The following is a 17,613-nucleotide window of genomic DNA, read 5'->3' as shown; positions in this document are numbered from 1 at the left end:
TCTTCCCTCCCTAAAACTGAGGGAGGCTGAGGCAGAGGGAAATGTAAATGAAGTTAAATTTCTTCTAGACCTAAAGCTCACTGGCAAGGATGTGTGATGGCAGGACTGGGACATTCCTCCAGGAAGCGCCCAACTATCTCACGGTTAATGCCTCGCCAAAAGGAAAAACCACCTTAACTTGACAATAGCAAAGCCTCCCAGAACCTGTGTGTCTTTTTTAATACAGGAAAGTTCTTTCAAAGCCTCCCTTTTTCCTTACCTCCCCCAACCCCGCAGTGTGTAATCAGCCGCCCCTCACAACCCTGGGCGGCGGCTCCTTCTGCCCACAGGTCCTGTCCCCGTGCTTTAATAAAATCACCTTTCTGCGCCAGACATGTCCTCAGAATTCTTTCTTGGTCATCGGCTCCGGCCCTCACTTCCATTCTAAAACTTCATCAGGACTGCAGAGGAATTTGGGCAGTGAGACTGTTTCTGTTCCCGGTCAGCCTCGGCGGATGCTCAGAGAGCTGGAACGCTTCTCCGGGCAGGGTGACATTTCCCCACAACTTAAACTTTTTAAAACTGTGTCTCTGGACAGCCAAACAGACGCTTAGACTCCAGGCTCCACTGACTTCTTCAAGACCTGCTGCTTTCGTTTCTCAGTCACTTTGGCCACAGACAGATGATATACCATCATTTAATTGTGAGAAAGTACACAGGAAAGTAGCACAAAAATAGAGAGTTTTCGTGGAAGCCTAGGGCTCTCCACCGAGAAGCTGAAGCCAGATGAGGGGTGGATTTGGAGAATAAATATTCCTTAAGGGACCCCCAGGGAGGTGGCACAGAGCGCCAGGAGGGCTGTTCATCCAAGGCCCCCAACACAGGACTCTAGAACTGCTGGCGCCACGCCCTAGACACCAGCGTCAGGGATGAGGCAATGAACCCTAGCCGCTGCGGCCAGCAGCCTCCATCCAGTGAGGCCGAGCCTGGGAAGGCGCATATGAACGTGAAGTCACCACTGGACAGCACCCCAGGGCTTGTTCTGGCCCACCGCCCTGGCCTGGGGTCCCGGTTTCTGCCAGCACGTGGTACCTTCCTGCTGCCCACCCAAGGGGGCCAGGGCCTGCTGGACCTATTATATGACCCTCTCTCCCAGGACCTAATCCCCTAGTTCAGCTGCAAAAGACCCTCAGCCACATCCCACTCCTCGGGTCGGTGGGCTTCTCCCTTTTCTCCTGACGAAGGCCTTCACGGGCTTCATTTCCTCCTGCGGCTGACGCTTTTCAGCTCCTCCAGCTCCTTCTCCATGAGGTGGGACTCGGCGGTGGTCTCAGACAGCTGAAACGAAGGCCGGAGACGGTAATAAACCAGCGCCCTTCTGGGCTGTGTCATGACTGCAAGGTGCTCCGAGCCCTGGGGAAAGGCCCCCTGGCCTCTCTCTCCCCTGCCCACCCCCCCCCAAACCAAGGGAACCCCTTGGGGAACCCCAAGGACCTCCAGTACACAAAGAACAGTCCTGACCCACCCTCCCAACATTCTGGTCACGCGTTCACTGCCTTAAAGATAGCAGGCCTCAGGAGATGATAAAGGCAGACCATGGGCCATCCTAAGGCTAAAGAATTAGGGGTCTGAGTTGTTTCTGAGCCGTAGCTCACATAATGGTGATCAGGGGAAAACTAATTGAAAAAGAACGCCACTTTCCTCATTCCGGTCTTTCAACGTACTTGGAATGGAGGCTACTCAGGACAGGGACAGAAACTTTACTCTGAAGCAGAGGACAGCTTGCTGCTGGGGGTGGGGGGCAGGAGGGACTACACTTCTGAGCACTTCTCTGGTCCAAGCGCTTTCCTTGGGTTATTAAGTCAGTACGAGGCCGCTCCTCTTCTGGTGCCTGCTTCACCCATGAAGACACTAAGCTGAGACACACAGAGCCGTGAAGGAATTTGCTGAAGTCACAAAGCCCGTGGTGGCGCTGTGCAAGGACCCTGGTGGGCTGGCTCCAGAAGGCAGTACAGTTCTGCCGAGTCTCCAACACCTCTCATCGCACACCACCCTGCTGGGGCTTCCATGGCCACAGGAAATTGAGACCCGCACAGAGTTTGCCCCTTGGCAGGTCTGAGCCCGCTCGATATGGGACCCCCTCCAAGCCACGGGCAGACTGTCCTTCTTCCTGGAATGCCTTCATCCCACCCTCTGTTCCTCCCTTTATCCACATTCAGCTCAAGTATCCCTCCCTCCGACACGCTCCTGACTCGCAGAACGACTTGCTCTTTCCCCTGCGCTAACGCTGACGCGCGGCCCGGACGCAGACTCCAACTGCTCTCTCCCGCAAGGAGAGAACGAGGCGTCCCTTCCTATCGCCCCCCTTACCATGTCCAGCAAGATGTCCACCTTTAGCCGCAAGAGATTGTTCTCTTCCTCCAACTGCTGGTTCCGCCTGCGGAGGCGCTGGGCCTCCCTCCTGTCCACACCGCCGCTGATCCCCGTCTCTGGTGGAAGGATAGAACCGGCAGTTACACGGGGGCTCTGTTTCCACGGTCTTGGTGGACACCACAGCAGATCAGCCCACCTGCTATCCACTGGCCGTTTTCAAACTTCAGGCTTTGCCCAGCCAGGTTCATAGTGGGGGTCCCGTAGTCGAGGCCCAGCTCCACCTCCCGGGTTGACCGATCCAGCTGTGGATGAGACACCGGCCGGGGGGTTCAAGAAGCACATGGACCCCAGTCCCTGCGCCTCTCCTGCTAACAGTGTGACCCCGGCAACTCATTTCTTTTCTCTAATCATCACTGGGCACATTTCATAACTTTTGTTCAAAGTCAGAAAATCAAATAAGGTACAACAAAAACTTTTAATCTTAGAAGAAGGAATCTTCCACTTTATTATACATGTTTCCCAGAAAAACTCTGTAAGCCGAAATCTGAATTATTTGACATCTGCTGGGCACCTCACAGTTTAAGAAATCCTACTATAATTTTTTAAAAGATTTTATTTATTTATTTGAATGAGAGGGGAGAAGGTCAGAGGAAGAGGCAGACTCCCGGCAGAGCTGGGAGCCCGATGTGGGACTCAATCCCGGGACTCCAGAACCATGATCTGAACCAAAGGCAGTTGCTTAATCAACTGAGCCACGCAGGCACCCCCTACTATAAATTTTTAATAAAGCAGAAAATCCTTTTTTAGAGGTAATAAGCCCCTACATTATTCCTTGCTTACCACGGAGCTCTACAGGTCACAGAAAAGGCATGAAATGGGGGCGCCTGGGTGGCTCAGTTGTTAAGCGTCTGCCTTCAGCTCAGGTCATGATCCCAGGGTCCTGGGATCGAGCCCCACATCAGGCTCCCTGCTCAGCGGGAAGTCTGCTTCTCCCACTCCCGCTCCCCCGCTTGTGTTCCCTCTCTTGCTGTGTCTCTGTCAAGTAAATAAACAAAATCTTAAAAAAAAAAAAAAAAAGAAAAGGCGTGAAATGCTAACACCCGATCTGCAGTTGAGCTGGTCTGTAATGTAGTTTTCAGAGTTTCTACCACTCACTCAGCAGCCCTGGGGTGCCGGGACCAGGTCTGGGGATTTTGGGGTCCTTGCGACCAGCCCTGCACTCCAGAAGCCGCATCTGGAGCTTCAACACACCTGAGTGCCACTAAGGATGGCAAAACATCGTCCTTCAAGAATGATTTTGATTCTCAGACACAATTAAAATCAATTCCTGGCCAGGTTTTGGGAATAAAGCGAAAGCAAGTTGGATAATACCATTTGGAGCCAAAAATCATCCTGGGAGCAACTGTTTTACTAGGTTCTTGAAATGCTCTGACGATGATTTCCAAACAGGAGTTTAAAATGTTTTTTTTTTTCTTTTTGGAGGGGGTACACAGGTGGCTCAGTCAGTTAAGCTTCTGCCTTCGGCTCAGGTCGTGATCCCAGGGTCCTGGGATCGAGCCCCACATCGGGCTCCCTGCTCAGTGGAGAGGCTGCTTCTCCCTCTCCCGCTCCCCCTGCTTGTGTCCTCTCTCTCTCTCACTCTCTCACTCGCTTGCTCTTGCTTCTGTTCTCAAATAAATAAATAAATAAAACCGTCTTAAAAATGTGTTTTTTTTAAACTCGCAACTCCAAGAGTCGCACACTCTTCTGACTGAGCCAGCCAGGTACCCCGGGAGTTAAAAATATTTTTAGCAATGGCAATAATACAAATTAGAAGGATGTCTTCCTTACAAGGAAGCCTGCTGGGGCTTCTGCAGCCACAAGAAACCAAGACCCACACAGTGTGTGCTCCTTGGCAAGTCTGGGCCCGCTCGATATGGGGCCCCCTCCAAGCCGCGGGCAGACTGTCCTTCTTCCTGGAATGCCTTCATCCCACCCTCCGTTGCCACTGGAGGACCACACCTTCCGTCAGACACCACGCCTGATGCTCCAGTCCCTGCACACTGAGATGGGCCTCAGTGGTGATACTCACGTTATGCAGGTTGGAGAGAGAAGCGGACTTCCGAGGGGGCGTCTTCTTGGGACTGAACGTGTTCCCAAAGAGAGGCATCTTGGGCCTGATGAAGGAAAGGTCGGTGCTCCCTTCTACTGTCAGAAAAAGTCACAGATACAAACAGATGGGTCAATGACCTTATGCCACCATCCTCAGATCATGGAAACATACATCTTTCCACGTGGCTCTCAACCATCTTGGTGAGGACACCCGTGTTGAGAGCTCACTAGAAGAACACTCCATGAAGCCCTTGTGTGAAACTCCTCTATTCACAAGCACCCCGTGTTTATTACTCTCCTTGTAATCCCCACTGAACAGAGGAGGTCTAGAAAGACTAAAGTCCTAAGTGGGTGTGAGCATTTCAGTGCGGACCCGTGGGGGTCTAGTTTCGTCACCATGGGCAAGGGCCTAACTTGCCTGTTTGTGGAGTTTTGTCACACAAGGTGACATCACCAGATTTATAATCTAGAGCAAGGAACGCAGTCCTGCTTGTTCCTGGATGCTGGGGAGAATCACACATGGGGCAAGAGCCCCTGCACAGACTCTATCTTAAGGAAACGAAGCTCTAGGGGTGCCTGGGTGGCTCAGTCGCTTAAGCAGCTGCCTTCGGCTCAGGTCATGATTCCAGGGTCTTGGGATCAAGCCCATATTGGGCTCCCTGCTCAGTGGGGAGCCTGGTTCTCCCTCTCCAGCTCCCCCGTGCTTGTGTTCCCTCTCTCTGTCATAAATAAATAAAATCTTAAAAAAAAAAAGAGAGAGAGAAATGAAGCTCTATACTTCGGAGTGAGAATTATTATACTTCCAGAGTGAGAATGGTGCCCTCACTCAGTCCTAGGTCAGAAGGTCTCCTTTCTGTGTGGCCGGTGAGGTGTCCAGCTGAAGGAGGAGGCCCACCACGTGGCAGGGCTGACAACGGCCACCATTTGCTTTTATCCCATCGCAACCTACTGCCATTCATGCTGGCCCAGTGAAGTCGATTTACCGACACTGCCCATTTGGGGGGTGGGGAGGTGGGGTAGATATTTTCGTATATTTATGTGTAACATAGAAAAGTATACAGATAGTAAAATGTATGGCTTCATGAATTTTTACTACACACACACACACACACACACAAACACACACGCACACACATGCACGCACACCCTCCAGACCAGGATACAGAACGTTTCATCACACTGCAAGCCTTGCCCAACAGCCCTGTATCCATGGATTCATGCAGGATGTCTTCTGTGTCTGGTTTCTTCCCACTCAGTATCATGTGTGTGAGACTTGTCTATGTTCTGTGTAGTTACACTTTGCTCACTCACATTGCAGTAAAACAGTCTACTGAGTAAGCGGACGTTTGCATTGTTTTCAGTTCTTGTCAATTAGAAACACTACTGCGGAGAACACGCACGGACATGAACTTCTGTACGTGTCAGTACGCTTCTCCGATTCTACTCCCGGGGGTGGAACTGTGAAGCCGTCAAACCTTCATATTCAGCTCTGGCAGGATACTGCTAAATGGTTTTCCAAAGCGGTTGAGACAACTTATATGTCCTACCAACAGTGGACAAATTTTTGAACTTCGGGCATTTCCTATCTTTTTCATTTTATTCACTCTGGTAGGTATATAGTTATACTGCATTGAGTGCTTAAACTGCTCAATTACATTGAGTACCTTTTCATATAGTCATCAGACGCCTGGATAACCTCGTTTTGTGACGTACTTGTTCAAGTCTTTTGCCACTTTAAAAAAAAAATATATTTTATTTATTTATTTGACAGACAGAGATCACAAGTGGGCAGAAAGGCAGGTGGTGTGGGGGGGTAGATTTTGCCACTCTTCTATTGGGTTTTCCATCATTTTCTTACTGATTTGTAAGGGCTCTTTATATATGCTGAATATATGTTCTTTGTTGTAGAGAGAGAATACCGAAAATATTTTCTCCCTATCTGCAACTTGTCTTCTTGCTTTCTTATTGGTTTCTTTTTGATTAAAGAAGTCCTTAATTTTAATGGAATCTATCAATTTTATTTAATGATTAGTGTTTTGTATCCTATTTAAGCAATTTTGCCTACTCCAAGGTCATATTTTCATATATATAACCCTTTGCAAATTTTATTGTTTTAGCTTTCACATTTAGGACTATGATTCATCTGTAATTAACTTCTGTGTAAGGTGTGAGACAGAGGTCAAGGTTCATTTCTTCCCAGATATTACCCAATTTTAATTTATAATACAAGTAGTGGGGCGCCTAGGTGGCTCAGTGGGTTAAGGCCTCTGCCTTCGGCTCAGGTCAGGATCTTGGGGGTCCTGGGATTGAGCCCCGCATCGGGCTCTCTGCTCAGCAGGAAGTCTGCTTCCCTCTCTCTCTGCCTGCCTCTCTGCCTACTTGTGATCTCTGTCAAATAAATAAAATCTTTAAAAAAAAATACACAAGTCGTTTAAAAAGATCCAAGAAACTGTAGAGTGAAGATAATCATAACAAAAGCACAATGAACAGAAGGAAACAGAGCTCTCAATTTTCCTACTCCTACATATAAAATCTTCTTCCACCACATTATGAGACAAAAGCAGTAATGAATTAATTGGGTGCCTGGGGGGCTCAGTTAGTTAAGCATCTGCCTTTGGCTCAGGTCATGATCTCAGGGTCCTAGGATCAAGCCTGACATCAGACTCCCTGCTCGTTGGGGAGTCTGCTTCTCCCTCTCCCTTTGCTCCTCCCCCTGTGTTTCCTCTTTCTCAAAGAAACAGCACACACACCACCACCACCACCCCCGCCCCCCGCAGCCCCGGCAAAAAAACACACAGTAAGGAATTAATCACATCTGACAAGAAGCTGGCCAAAAAAAAGAGAGAACTTCTCAAGACCATTTGAAACAAGGTTTATATCAACTATGATTAAAAAGATAACTCACTGTACGAATCCATCAGTTAGGAAGACATGCACTCAATGAGAACATGACGAAAAACCATGCTATTTTCAGTGATGTAAAAATTAGTGTCACTAAGATTAATGATGGAAGTCTAGAAGCTTCTTTGGAGGTTTTACAATAATACAGATGTTCATGTCTGTATGATTTATAAATAAATAAAAATAAAGATATTTGGAGCAGGTGTACTCATGAGAATTTCATTAGTAGGTGTGTATTTTTCATTAAAAACAACAGTAGAGTGGCTCAGTTGTTAAGCGTCTGCCTTCGGCTCAGGGATTTTATTTATCTATTTGAAAGAGAGAGAGATCACAAGTAGGCAGAGAGGCAGGCAGAGAGAGAGGAGAATCCCTCCTAATCATTAATTAGCAGAATCTCAGCTCTCTGCTGAGCAGAGAGCCTGATGTGGGACTCGATCCCACACCCTGAGACCATGATCCGAGCTGAAGGCAGAGGCTTTAACCCACTGAGCCACACAGGTATTTTCTACCCATATCAGGGATGAAAATACTAGACTAGGGCGTGGAGAAGTTAGCCAGTTTTCCCCAAGGTCCACAGTCATGGTCAGTTGGCTAAAGGTATATATCAAATTGCCCTTGTATAAATAATTAGTGGGGGTACATCATAAAAGAAGCATTTTCATTCACCATATTGGCAAAACTTAAAAGATAAAAAATATCCAATGCCAGTGAGGGTGTGGAGAGAAAGACACTTTCGTTTTCTTTAGGTGGAAACAAGATGTTATAATTTCCCAGTCAGGCAAAACGTAGCAAAATTTTAAATGTGCACACTTTTTGGCTGTCAGATCTTCTAAAAATGTATCCTCCAAAAAGAATTGGACATACACACACATATGTTCCCTGCTGTTGGTAACAGTGAAAAATAAAAAACAATCCAAAATGTCTGCCAATGGTTGGTATAGGCAAATACATTGTAGCACATTCTTCCAATGGAATGCAACAGGACAAGTAAAAACACTGAGGCAGCTTTATATGAACTGACCTGGAAAGACCTCCAACACACTCTAAACATTAAGAAAGCAAGATGCAGAACAATGTATATAAAGCCATGAGAAGACAGAAAGAAAAAAAAATGGGGGGGAAAAATATATGTACATTAAAAAAATAGAAAAAAATTTGGAAAGATACACCAAACTCCTCACTGTTTGGAGGGAGGTAGGATGGCTGGCTTTAGTGAAATCATCATTTTATAGATAAAGGGTGGTCAAGTGGTAGAAATTTTATATAATAATATCAAATTATATTATGTAATATATTAAATTATATATATTATATTAAATTATATTAAAGAAATATACTCTGCTTGGGTGGCTCAGTCGGTTAGTCAGCCACCTTCAGATCTAGTCATGATCTTGGGGTCCTGGGATCGAGCCCTAAGTCGGGCTCCCTGAGTGGGGAGTCTGCTTCTCCCTCTCCCCTTTCCCTACTCTTGTTCTCTCTCTCTCTCAAATAAATAGTTAAATCTTTTTTAAAAACTAAACAAAAGAGGGATGCCTGGGTGGCTGAGTTGGTTAAGCCACTGCCTTCGGCTCAGGTCATGATCCCAGGGTCCTGGGATCGAGACCCTCATCGGGCTCTCTGCTCAGCAGGGACCCTGCTTCTTTCTCTCTGCCTCTGCCTGCTACTCTGCCTTTTGTGCGCGCTCTCTCTCTCTCTCTCTCTGACAAATAAATAAATAAATAAAACCTTTAAAAAAACAGGAAATATACTTCTGGATATAATAAATTACAATGATGTTAACTATGAAAAAAACAAAACAAATGAACAAAAAACAACTAAAAAACAGCCCCTAACCTTCCAAACACCTGGAGACATCTGAAGAAGGAAAAATACTTGGCCAGGTCATTCTTGGAAAGCCTGCCACTGTGCTAAGAGTACCAGGCCTGAGCATATCACTTGGACACAACAGACCATGTTCCAGGTCTGGCTCTGCCCCTCAGTTGCATAAACTTTGGCCAAGTTACTTTCTCTCTCAAGGTTTTAACAGGGGCACTTCCCTCGTTACCTCATTCTCATAACCCTTAAGCAGAGAACTATCATGAATATATTTCAGATGAGGAAAAGGAAGTGTCTGGACCAAATGCCTTTTAAGTCATATCCAATAATCCACAAACAACTTTGGCTGAGACCCTAAGATCTGGAACACAAGTGTGGACCCTGAGGTCCCAGCTGAGCCGAGCCCCTTGGCACAAGGTAGGTCTCTCTCTAGTGAAACTCCCTGGAGAGAGAGGGCTCAACTCTAAGTGAAGGGAGAACATCTGGGTTCCCATCATGGCTCTGCTGCTCAGCCCCACTGGGACCCCCCGAGCTTAATGCTCTCTGGGCCTCAGGCTTATTTGTAAACAGGGATAGCAACAGTACCCACTTACAGGTAGTTCTAGTGTTTATAAAAAGCCGTGGCATTTGATGCTCACAACAACCCTGAGAAATAGATCGAGGTAAGTATGCCTCAGGAAACAGACAACTGAGTGTGAAAGAAGTAACTCGTCCCCAGTCACAGGTTGGGAAGGTGGTGGAATTGGGCTTCAAATAAGGTCTACCCCTCTGAGCTGATGATAATCACTTCATCGCGGCGCAATGCTTTACAGTTTGCAATGGGCCATAAAATACATTATCTTTTTAAAATCTAACAAGAAGGGAAGGAGCCGCTTTCGGCTTTCATTGGATTCTCAAAGAGTTCAGAGCTAGCCAAGTACGTGCCACACATATACTCTGCCTCCCCAGGCCGCTGGACTCAACTAACGGTAGAGAACAAACGTGCACCCGCACGCACTCTCATCCTCTTCGCAGCCGATCTGCGGGGAGGAATTACCAACCCAGTTTATAATTGAGGAAACCCGCTTCGAGGAGGGCGGCGACCCACCTGGGGTGAACCCAGCCTCCGCCCTCTGTCCCGCGCCCTCCCGCCGCTCCAGCGGCTGGGAAGCCCTAGACAACGCCCGAGCGTCCCACCCGCTCCTCGGGCTCTGGGGCGACGCGGTGCTCAGACCTAAGCGCGTCGCAGAAGGCCAGGTCCACAGACACACCGATACTTGCCGGAAACCGCCTGCAGGGGTCCGCGTCACCCGCCGCGACCACGACTCTGGCGTTGCTCCGCCCCCCCTCCGCCGATGTGCGCACGCGCATCCCCGCCCAGGACTCTACCATCGCGGGAGGTGGGGGCGCCCGGCGCGGTGAGGTGCACAACGGGACCCTACGCGAGGCACCAGAAACCCTTGAGGATTGCGCTAGGTATATTAAAGAGACTCTGGAGGGGATGTCTCCTGGAGTCACTGACATGCCCCGTGCTATAGACTGGGAAGAGTAACTACAGTCTCCCCACAAACCCATTGGTCTGGTCTCCCCAGCCCCCAACCCCGAGCCGTCACCGTGGTAACGGCGTCTCGCGGATGCCTCCGAGGCTCACCAAGGTTCCATTGTTGTGGCAAAGGTGGAAGTGGTGACTGCGCCTGGCGTTGCCTTGAGAACGCCAGGACTCATAGTGGCAAAATGGGCCTCTCCCCGACGCCCCTCTTCCTCCTCACCACAAAGCAAAGGGCACCCCTTCCTGGTGGATGTAGGGGCAACAGGTGTCGGATGTCCCATCCAGAACTTTGCGGGGTCCGCTGAACGACTCGTGGCGGAACCGGCCCCAAGTTCGTCAGATTCCGCCGATGTCTTCAGGTAAGACGTAAAGACAGACGCTGACCCGCCCCGCCCTCTTCCGCAGACAGCCACCTCCCCACGTCCCGGCACTGATCTGCTTTTACAAGCAGGGGAAACTGAGGTCCAGGGACCACTTCAAGGTGACACAGTGAACAAGGGCAGAGAACTGTGCGAGGATCAACGCCAGATCTCCTGAAGTCCCAACAGTGTGTATTACTGGTTCCATTTGAAAAATTAAACTAAGAGCCATTCAGGGGATGTTTATTGGGTACCTAGTACATGAGTGCACCAGGTCATCCATCCAATGAGGGCCAGATCCCATGGGTCTCTGGCTGCAAGTCCACTTTTCTTCCAACTACACTTCAGTGCATTGAAAAGGGGGGAGTTCTATGTCCTAGAATCAAACTGCATGGTCTAACCCGTCACTATCCAATGGAAACATATGGGGGCCACATGTGTCACTTAGAATTTTCTAGTAGCCATACTTTAAAGAGTAAACAAAAATCAGGTTAAATTAATTTGAGTCCTATTTAACTCATGTGCCCCAAATATTATTATTTCAACATATAGTCAATATTAACATATAATCATTTCAACATATCATCAATCAACTGCTTCAGTTTGTAAGTTTAACTTAATTAAAATTTCTATTCAGTCACACCAATCAGATTTCAAGGACCTCAGTTGTCACATGTGGTTAATGGCTACTGTGACACACAGATCTAGTCTTTTCCTACCTGTCTCCACCAGCTCCCCTCTGCTTGGATGGTATTTCCCCCACCTTTATCTAATTAACTCCTGCTCTTCCTTCAAGCTGTAACTGGGTCCATACCTAATTTCAGCTGATCTCACAGCACTGCATTCCTTCCTTCAAAGCAGTGGTTGCAGTTATAATTCACAATTATTTGTGTAATCATTTGATTACTGCATGTCTCCCCTGTAGACATAAGGTCTTTAAAGCTCATTAAAGCAGGAATCAGGTCTGGCTTAACTGACCACCCTGTCCCCAGTAAGAGCACACTGCTGGGCCGTGTTGGACACTCTGTAAATCGAGTGGCTGAAGTTTAAACAGAACAGAAGTCTGATTCCAAAGTCGGCATCATTTTCACTTATTTAAACATGCTTAAAATCATGTAACGTGTTAACTTCAAACAGGAAACATGCCAGCTGTCAAATATGTGCTACGTGAGGGCAGAATGTTTGTTACTCTTCCACTTATCTGCCCCCAACACAACAGTGAAGCCCGCAGGGTAGAGAATCAGCAAAATTCATTTTCTCCCCCATCCTTTTTTCCTCCCCAAGGAATGCTGGTAAAAGCGTATCCCGTTTCAGAGAATACCTAAAATGGTATGCTGAAAAATTCAGAAGAGAACAGTGTGTATTTTAAACATTTAAGAATCATAATAATAGGGGCGCCTGGGTGGCTCAGTGGGTTAAGCCTCTGCCTTCGGCTCAGGTCATGATCTCAGGGTCCTGGGATCGAGGCCCACATCGGGCTTTCTGCTCAGCGGGGAGCCTGCTTCCCTCCCACCACAAAGTCACCCCCGCCCCGGCTTGCCTCTCTGCCTACTTGTGATCTCTGTCAAATAAATAAATAAAAATATTTTGAAAAAAAAAAAAAAGAATAATAGGGGCGCCTGGGTGGCTCAGTCATTAAGCATCTGCCTCTGGCTCAGTTCATGATCCCAACGTCCTGGGATAGAGCCCTGCATTGGGCTCTCTGCTCAGCGGAAGCCTGCTTCTCCCTCTCCCACTCCCCCTGCTTGTGTTCCCTCTCTTGCTCACTCTCTCTCTGTTAAATAAATAAATAAAATCTTAAAGAAAAAAAAAAAGAATCATAATAATAGTCAATTCTTCCATTAGGCATGAGGGAGAATGTTAAGCTAAAGCAAGAGGCTTCTTGACAGAGTCTCCCTAAGCCTGCTTCTCAGAGAACGTGCCATAATTTTGCAGTCATGCTGGGGAGTGGGTGGGAGGAAAGTGAGAAGCCCAGCAATGCACCTGTCTCCTCCTTACCCTCTCCCCCTTGCCTACGTAGTGAAAGACTAGGAGCTGGAAGGAGGAAAAATAATATTAACCTGGGCCTGGGACAGCCTTTCCTGTGATCCAGCTGACTTGGGACAGCCCCAAGCTTCTTCAGACTAAAAGTAGGTATGGTGAGTGGGTCTAAAATGGAATCGAATATTGAGTGTACCTAATCCCTAGGGATCAATTTGCCTAATGGAGAATATGTGGAAGCAACTAATTCCGGTTCAGAATTATAAGTGCTGTGATGGAAAGATGAAAGCAGAATCCAAAACTTGCCAGAGGAGGGGCCGTAACTAATGGCCTGGAGTCATTCAAGAAGGTTTTCCAAAAGAGGGGCACCTGAGTGGCTCAGTTGGTTGTGCCTGACTTGATCTCAGCTCAGGTCTTGATCTCAGGGTCATGAGTTCAAGCCCTGAGTTGGGTTCCATGTTAGGCGTGGAACCTACTTAAAAACTGTTTATAAAAGAAGGTTTTCCAAAAGATATGTCATGTGGGATGAGCATGGAGCAGAGGGACAGCAGGTGAAAAGACAGGGGCACAAGACCATAGCGGAGCAGGGGCAGGCATACGGGAAGCATGGCTGCGGAAAAGAGGCAGAGCAGAGGGCTTGAGCCCAAGGAGAGGGAAAGACATTGTGGTGAGCCCTTGGGGTAATTTTCCCACTAAACTACTTTTTCTCTCTCCCTCCACTACATAGGAGCTTACTGAGGGCTGATCTGAGTCTTAACTTCTTTAGAACCAGGCCTATGCTCCCAGGCTCTGGCCCTGGAAGACCCACAGATGGTAGCAGGAACTCCTGGCCTGTAAGCAAGGACCCAGGAGAACATTTCAGCCAGAGTGACCTGAAACCAGGAGGAAGAGCAATGACAGGGCCAGTTTTCTGGGAGGGAGCAGGAAGCCTTGAGTAGATCAGCAGCCCATGCTGAGGAGATGGACCTGGGGTCACAGAGTCCAGCATCTGAGAGCTGAAAAGGGTCTTAGGAAGCCAATTCAGAACTCTGACTTGGCAGAGGAGTCTCAGAGAGACAAGGATTTGATTTCCTTTCTAACTTGGAAACTGGTTTGCTGGGTGGCCTGGAGCCCTGGCCTTTTCAGCCTTCTAGTCTCCTTGTTTAAAAAAAACTAGAGGGGCATCTGGGTGGCTCAGTCATTAAGTGTCTGCCTTCGGTTCAGGTCATGATCCCAGGGTCCTGGGATAGAGTCCCACATTGAGCTCCCTGCTCAGCAGGAAGGCTGCTTCTCTCTCTCCCACTCCCCCTGCTTGTGTTCCCTCTCTTGCTGTCTCTCTCTCTCCGTCAAATAAATAAATAAATACAAACTAGAACCGTGTTTATGGGAAACAGGGCGGAGGAGCATCAACGGGAAAAGAAAAGTATGTATGTCTGGAATCGCTCAGAAGGGCTGTCAGACGATGGCCTCCGTTCCCCACGTGGCAGGCAGCATGTATCTTGCCATCAGCCCCACTTTACCGGCTGAGCGTAGTTGTGTTTTCTAAGATGGTTCTATGCTATCTGTGATTTCCCGCAGGCTGGTTGAACGGAGAGCAAGCTTGGGATAGGAAATGGGGGGCTCTTAGGCAGAAAGTTACTGTTTTGTCCTTCTACGAGAAACCGGACAATGGCTTATTTCAGGAACATGGATGTCATCAATGTCACTGCCTTGCCCATGTTGCCAATGGATGAGCACCTGACTGTCTCCCTCGTGACCCGGAACGCGGTGGAGAATGCCCTGAGGAAGAGTCTGGAGGACAACCCACCCCGTATCCTTCTATGGTGCCGTCTACAATCCAGGCCAAATACACCTGCCCCAGAGGGGTAACCACTGCCTACGTCTGTGTCATGCACGATCAGCCCCTTTCCTTATGTGCTCGTTAATTTTTTCAATCAGTTAAGCCCTGCTGTCCTCTGAAAGAATCTGTTGAGACTGACGGATTGTTTGGTTTGAGTTTATTTTACTAGGATAATCAGAAAGGGCCCTGGAGGAAGAAGTACTAGAAATAATGGTTGAAAGACTAGGACAGAAGAAGGGGAAAAAAAAAATAAAAAGCTTATATATTTTTTTTCATTTTCTCATTCTTTCTCTTCTGTCTTCCCAGGAATTATAGATGGCAACTAAGAAGTCCCAGTGTAGCCCTCTGCCCCCAGATAAGTGACCTTCAGACACAACTTTGTTGTTGTTCTCACCCCAGCTGACCTCACCTCTTGTGATCACCGGCCCTCCCCTTCTGCCTGGCCTCTGAGTTTGCCCGTTCTGGCATCCCCCAGGCTCTTCCAGCATCTGACTTCTCTAGCCCTGCCTTCATCTTCATCTCACTTCTGACTCTGAACTCTCCGCCAGGGACCACCAGAAGCCTGTCTGTGGAGGACCTTAGCGCTCATTTGTCATATAACCCTTTTGGGTTATAAATAACCCCAGGTCGTCTTGTCTCATCAAGAGCTTGTTGACCTTCAAGTCCCACTGCTGCCAGCCAGGCTGGCTGGGTCTGCACCTCTCAGGATCCCTTCTCAAGATGAGCACAAGTGATCCCATCAAGGTCTGCTTCGAGGACTTACTTTCCTGGGCCTTTTTCTGATGTCCCCTCTTTCTTCTTAATCCCTCACTCATCTCAACGTAACTAACCCATTTCACTTCCTGTGATTTGTCATGTCCCTCCTTGGCATCTTCATTTGTCAAGTATCCTCCAATCTGTGAGAACCCTTGAGAGTAATGGAAGTAAGAGTGACCCTGCTTTATGTGTAGGCAGTGAGGAGTGATAGGATTACGGGGCTACTACAGAGGCTATATCCTAGACCGGTTGAGGCCAAGATAGAAAGAAATGCAGAGATAGAGAGGGTAATGAGAGGGGCCCTTGAGCTGAACAGAGATTTCAACAGTGATAAGCAAGGTCAAGATACCCTCTGAGCCAGTCATCCCTCACCTGAAAATCTCTGTTGGAGGAATAATCCAAAATATGGAAACAGCTCTCTTACTGTGTACATCGCAGCATTATTTTTAATTGTAAGACACGACGATCAACTTAAATATTCAGTAACCATGGAACAGTCAAGTGGTGTGTTCTCGAAATAGATTGATACAATGCCACTTAAAATAGTAGGATTATTTAGCTTTTTGGAAAATGATCATAATAACGAGTGGAAGAGAAGTCAGAGCCCTAAAATAGACATTTGCTGAGATTATAATGATAGAAAAAAGGTATGTATATCAAAAATACTGGAAGGAAATCTCCCCAGATCCTAACAGAAGTTGTTAACATGGGAGTGTAATGGAAGAATCTTTTTCTCTTTTCCAGGGTGTCTAGGATATGGTTAATTTTCATTTAGAATTCATAAAGCAGCTCATTTAAAATGATCAAAGAGGTGTGAATGTTTAGAAAAAAGATAGTTAAGTGGAGAGAGAAAGCTCAGAAAGAGAATGAGCTAGGCCAGCCTTCCCCATAGCCGTGTGTGATCAATACGCAGAGAGTTTCCTTACAGACTCCCCTCCCAGCCTGCATTATTGGCTCCATACAGCGCGTGAACCAAAAGATTGCTGATCTCAGTCTGAGTCCCAAACCGTTGGCCAACAGCCTGGTGAGTTATGGGTGCTAAGACGAGGCTTCCAGGCAGGAGGGGACCTGGGGGCTCCCCCCTTTATTGGAAAGCACATTTGCGCAATAGAGATGTCAAAGATATATTTTAACACTTAGTAAACTTTATTTTTTTGGAGGAGTTTTAGGTCCACAGCAAAACTGAGCGGAAAGTAGAGAGTTCTGGCCTTCTTCCCCTGTCCAAGCCCATGGACAAGCTCCCCGTGGGTTTGTTATATTTGTTACAATTGATGAACCTGCGTGGACACGTCATTATCAACCCAAAATTGTTTACATTACGGTTCAGTGCTACACATTCTGTGAGCTTGGGCAAATGTGTAATGACATCTGTCCACCTTTGCAGTATTGTACGGAAGGGTCTCATGGCTCTAAAAATCCTCTATGCTCTTCCTTTTCACGCTGCCGACTCCTGGCGACCCCTGAACTTTCTGCTGTGTCCATAGTTTCCTAGAGTTAGAACCTCCAGTGCGCTGGCCTCTTGCACTTAGTAATAGACATTTAAGGTTCCACCATGGCTTTTCATGGCTTGGTAGCGCATTTCTTTTTGGCCCTTGAATAGTATTCCTTTTCTCTGGATGCACCACAGTTGATTTACCTGTTCACCTCTTGGTTGTTTCCAAGTTTGGGCATTTAGACATAAGGCTGCTGTGAAGCAGGGTTTTGTGTGGATGTATATTTTCAGTTCATTTGGGTAAACCGTGAGGAGTGCGATTCCTGGGCGATCTGGTAAGAGTATGTTGAATGGGGATGCCTGGGTGGCTCAGTTGGTTAGGCGGCTGCCTTCGGCTCAGGTCATGATCCCAGCGTCCTGGGATCGAGTCCCACATCGGAATCCTTGCTTGGCGAGCCTACTTCTCCCTCTGCCTCTGCCTGCCACTCTGTCTGCCTGTGCTCACTCTCGCTTCTCTCTCTATGACAAATAAATAAATAAAATCTTTAAAAAAAAAAAAAAAAGAGTATGTTGAATGTTG

At 47.6% G+C, this 17,613-nt stretch overlaps 2 protein-coding genes across 17 annotated transcripts in view; one reads left to right on the top strand and one right to left on the bottom strand.

The window, feature by feature from the left end:
• Nucleotides 1-660: 660 nt before the first annotated feature.
• On the bottom strand, nt 661-10,491 carry CBY1 (chibby family member 1, beta catenin antagonist). Of its 6 annotated transcripts, none has more exons than XM_047742950.1 (5): nt 10,420-10,491; nt 4,424-4,536; nt 2,549-2,654; nt 2,350-2,468; nt 661-1,317 (listed from the first exon to the last, which is right to left on the bottom strand). In XM_047742950.1, the coding sequence occupies exons 2-5, from the start codon at nt 4,499-4,501 to the stop codon at nt 1,237-1,239; spliced, it is 384 nt and encodes a 127-aa protein (XP_047598906.1). In that variant the 5' UTR covers nt 4,502-4,536; nt 10,420-10,491; the 3' UTR covers nt 661-1,236. The 6 variants fall into 6 exon arrangements, with proteins under 6 accessions (XP_047598906.1, XP_047598909.1, XP_047598905.1 ...); XM_047742953.1 differs by having other exon boundaries at nt 4,424-4,539; nt 10,420-10,486; XM_047742949.1 differs by having other exon boundaries at nt 10,373-10,478.
• Nucleotides 10,492-10,623: 132 nt separating this feature from the next.
• FAM227A (family with sequence similarity 227 member A) overlaps nt 10,624-17,613 on the top strand; it is a 78,103-nt gene continuing 71,113 nt past the window's right edge. For 3 of the 11 annotated variants that reach the window (XR_007129513.1, XM_047742346.1, XM_047742345.1), the window contains exons 1-2: nt 14,674-14,815; nt 16,543-16,625. Coding sequence is in view for 2 of the 11 variants with exons in the window: in XM_047742346.1 (XP_047598302.1) it covers nt 14,674-14,815; nt 16,543-16,625 (225 nt within the window). In the remaining 9 variants the exon portion in view is untranslated. Of the gene's footprint in view, nt 11,047-13,066; nt 13,176-14,673; nt 16,626-17,613 lie in introns of those variants that run through there. The other 8 variants (XR_007129522.1, XR_007129517.1, XR_007129514.1 and 5 more) reach the window with 7 other exon arrangements.

Source organism: Lutra lutra, chromosome 8, assembly GCF_902655055.1.
Source record: "Lutra lutra chromosome 8, mLutLut1.2, whole genome shotgun sequence".
Lineage (NCBI taxonomy): Eukaryota > Metazoa > Chordata > Mammalia > Carnivora > Mustelidae > Lutra > Lutra lutra.
This window is presented reverse-complemented; position numbering and strand designations above follow the sequence as displayed.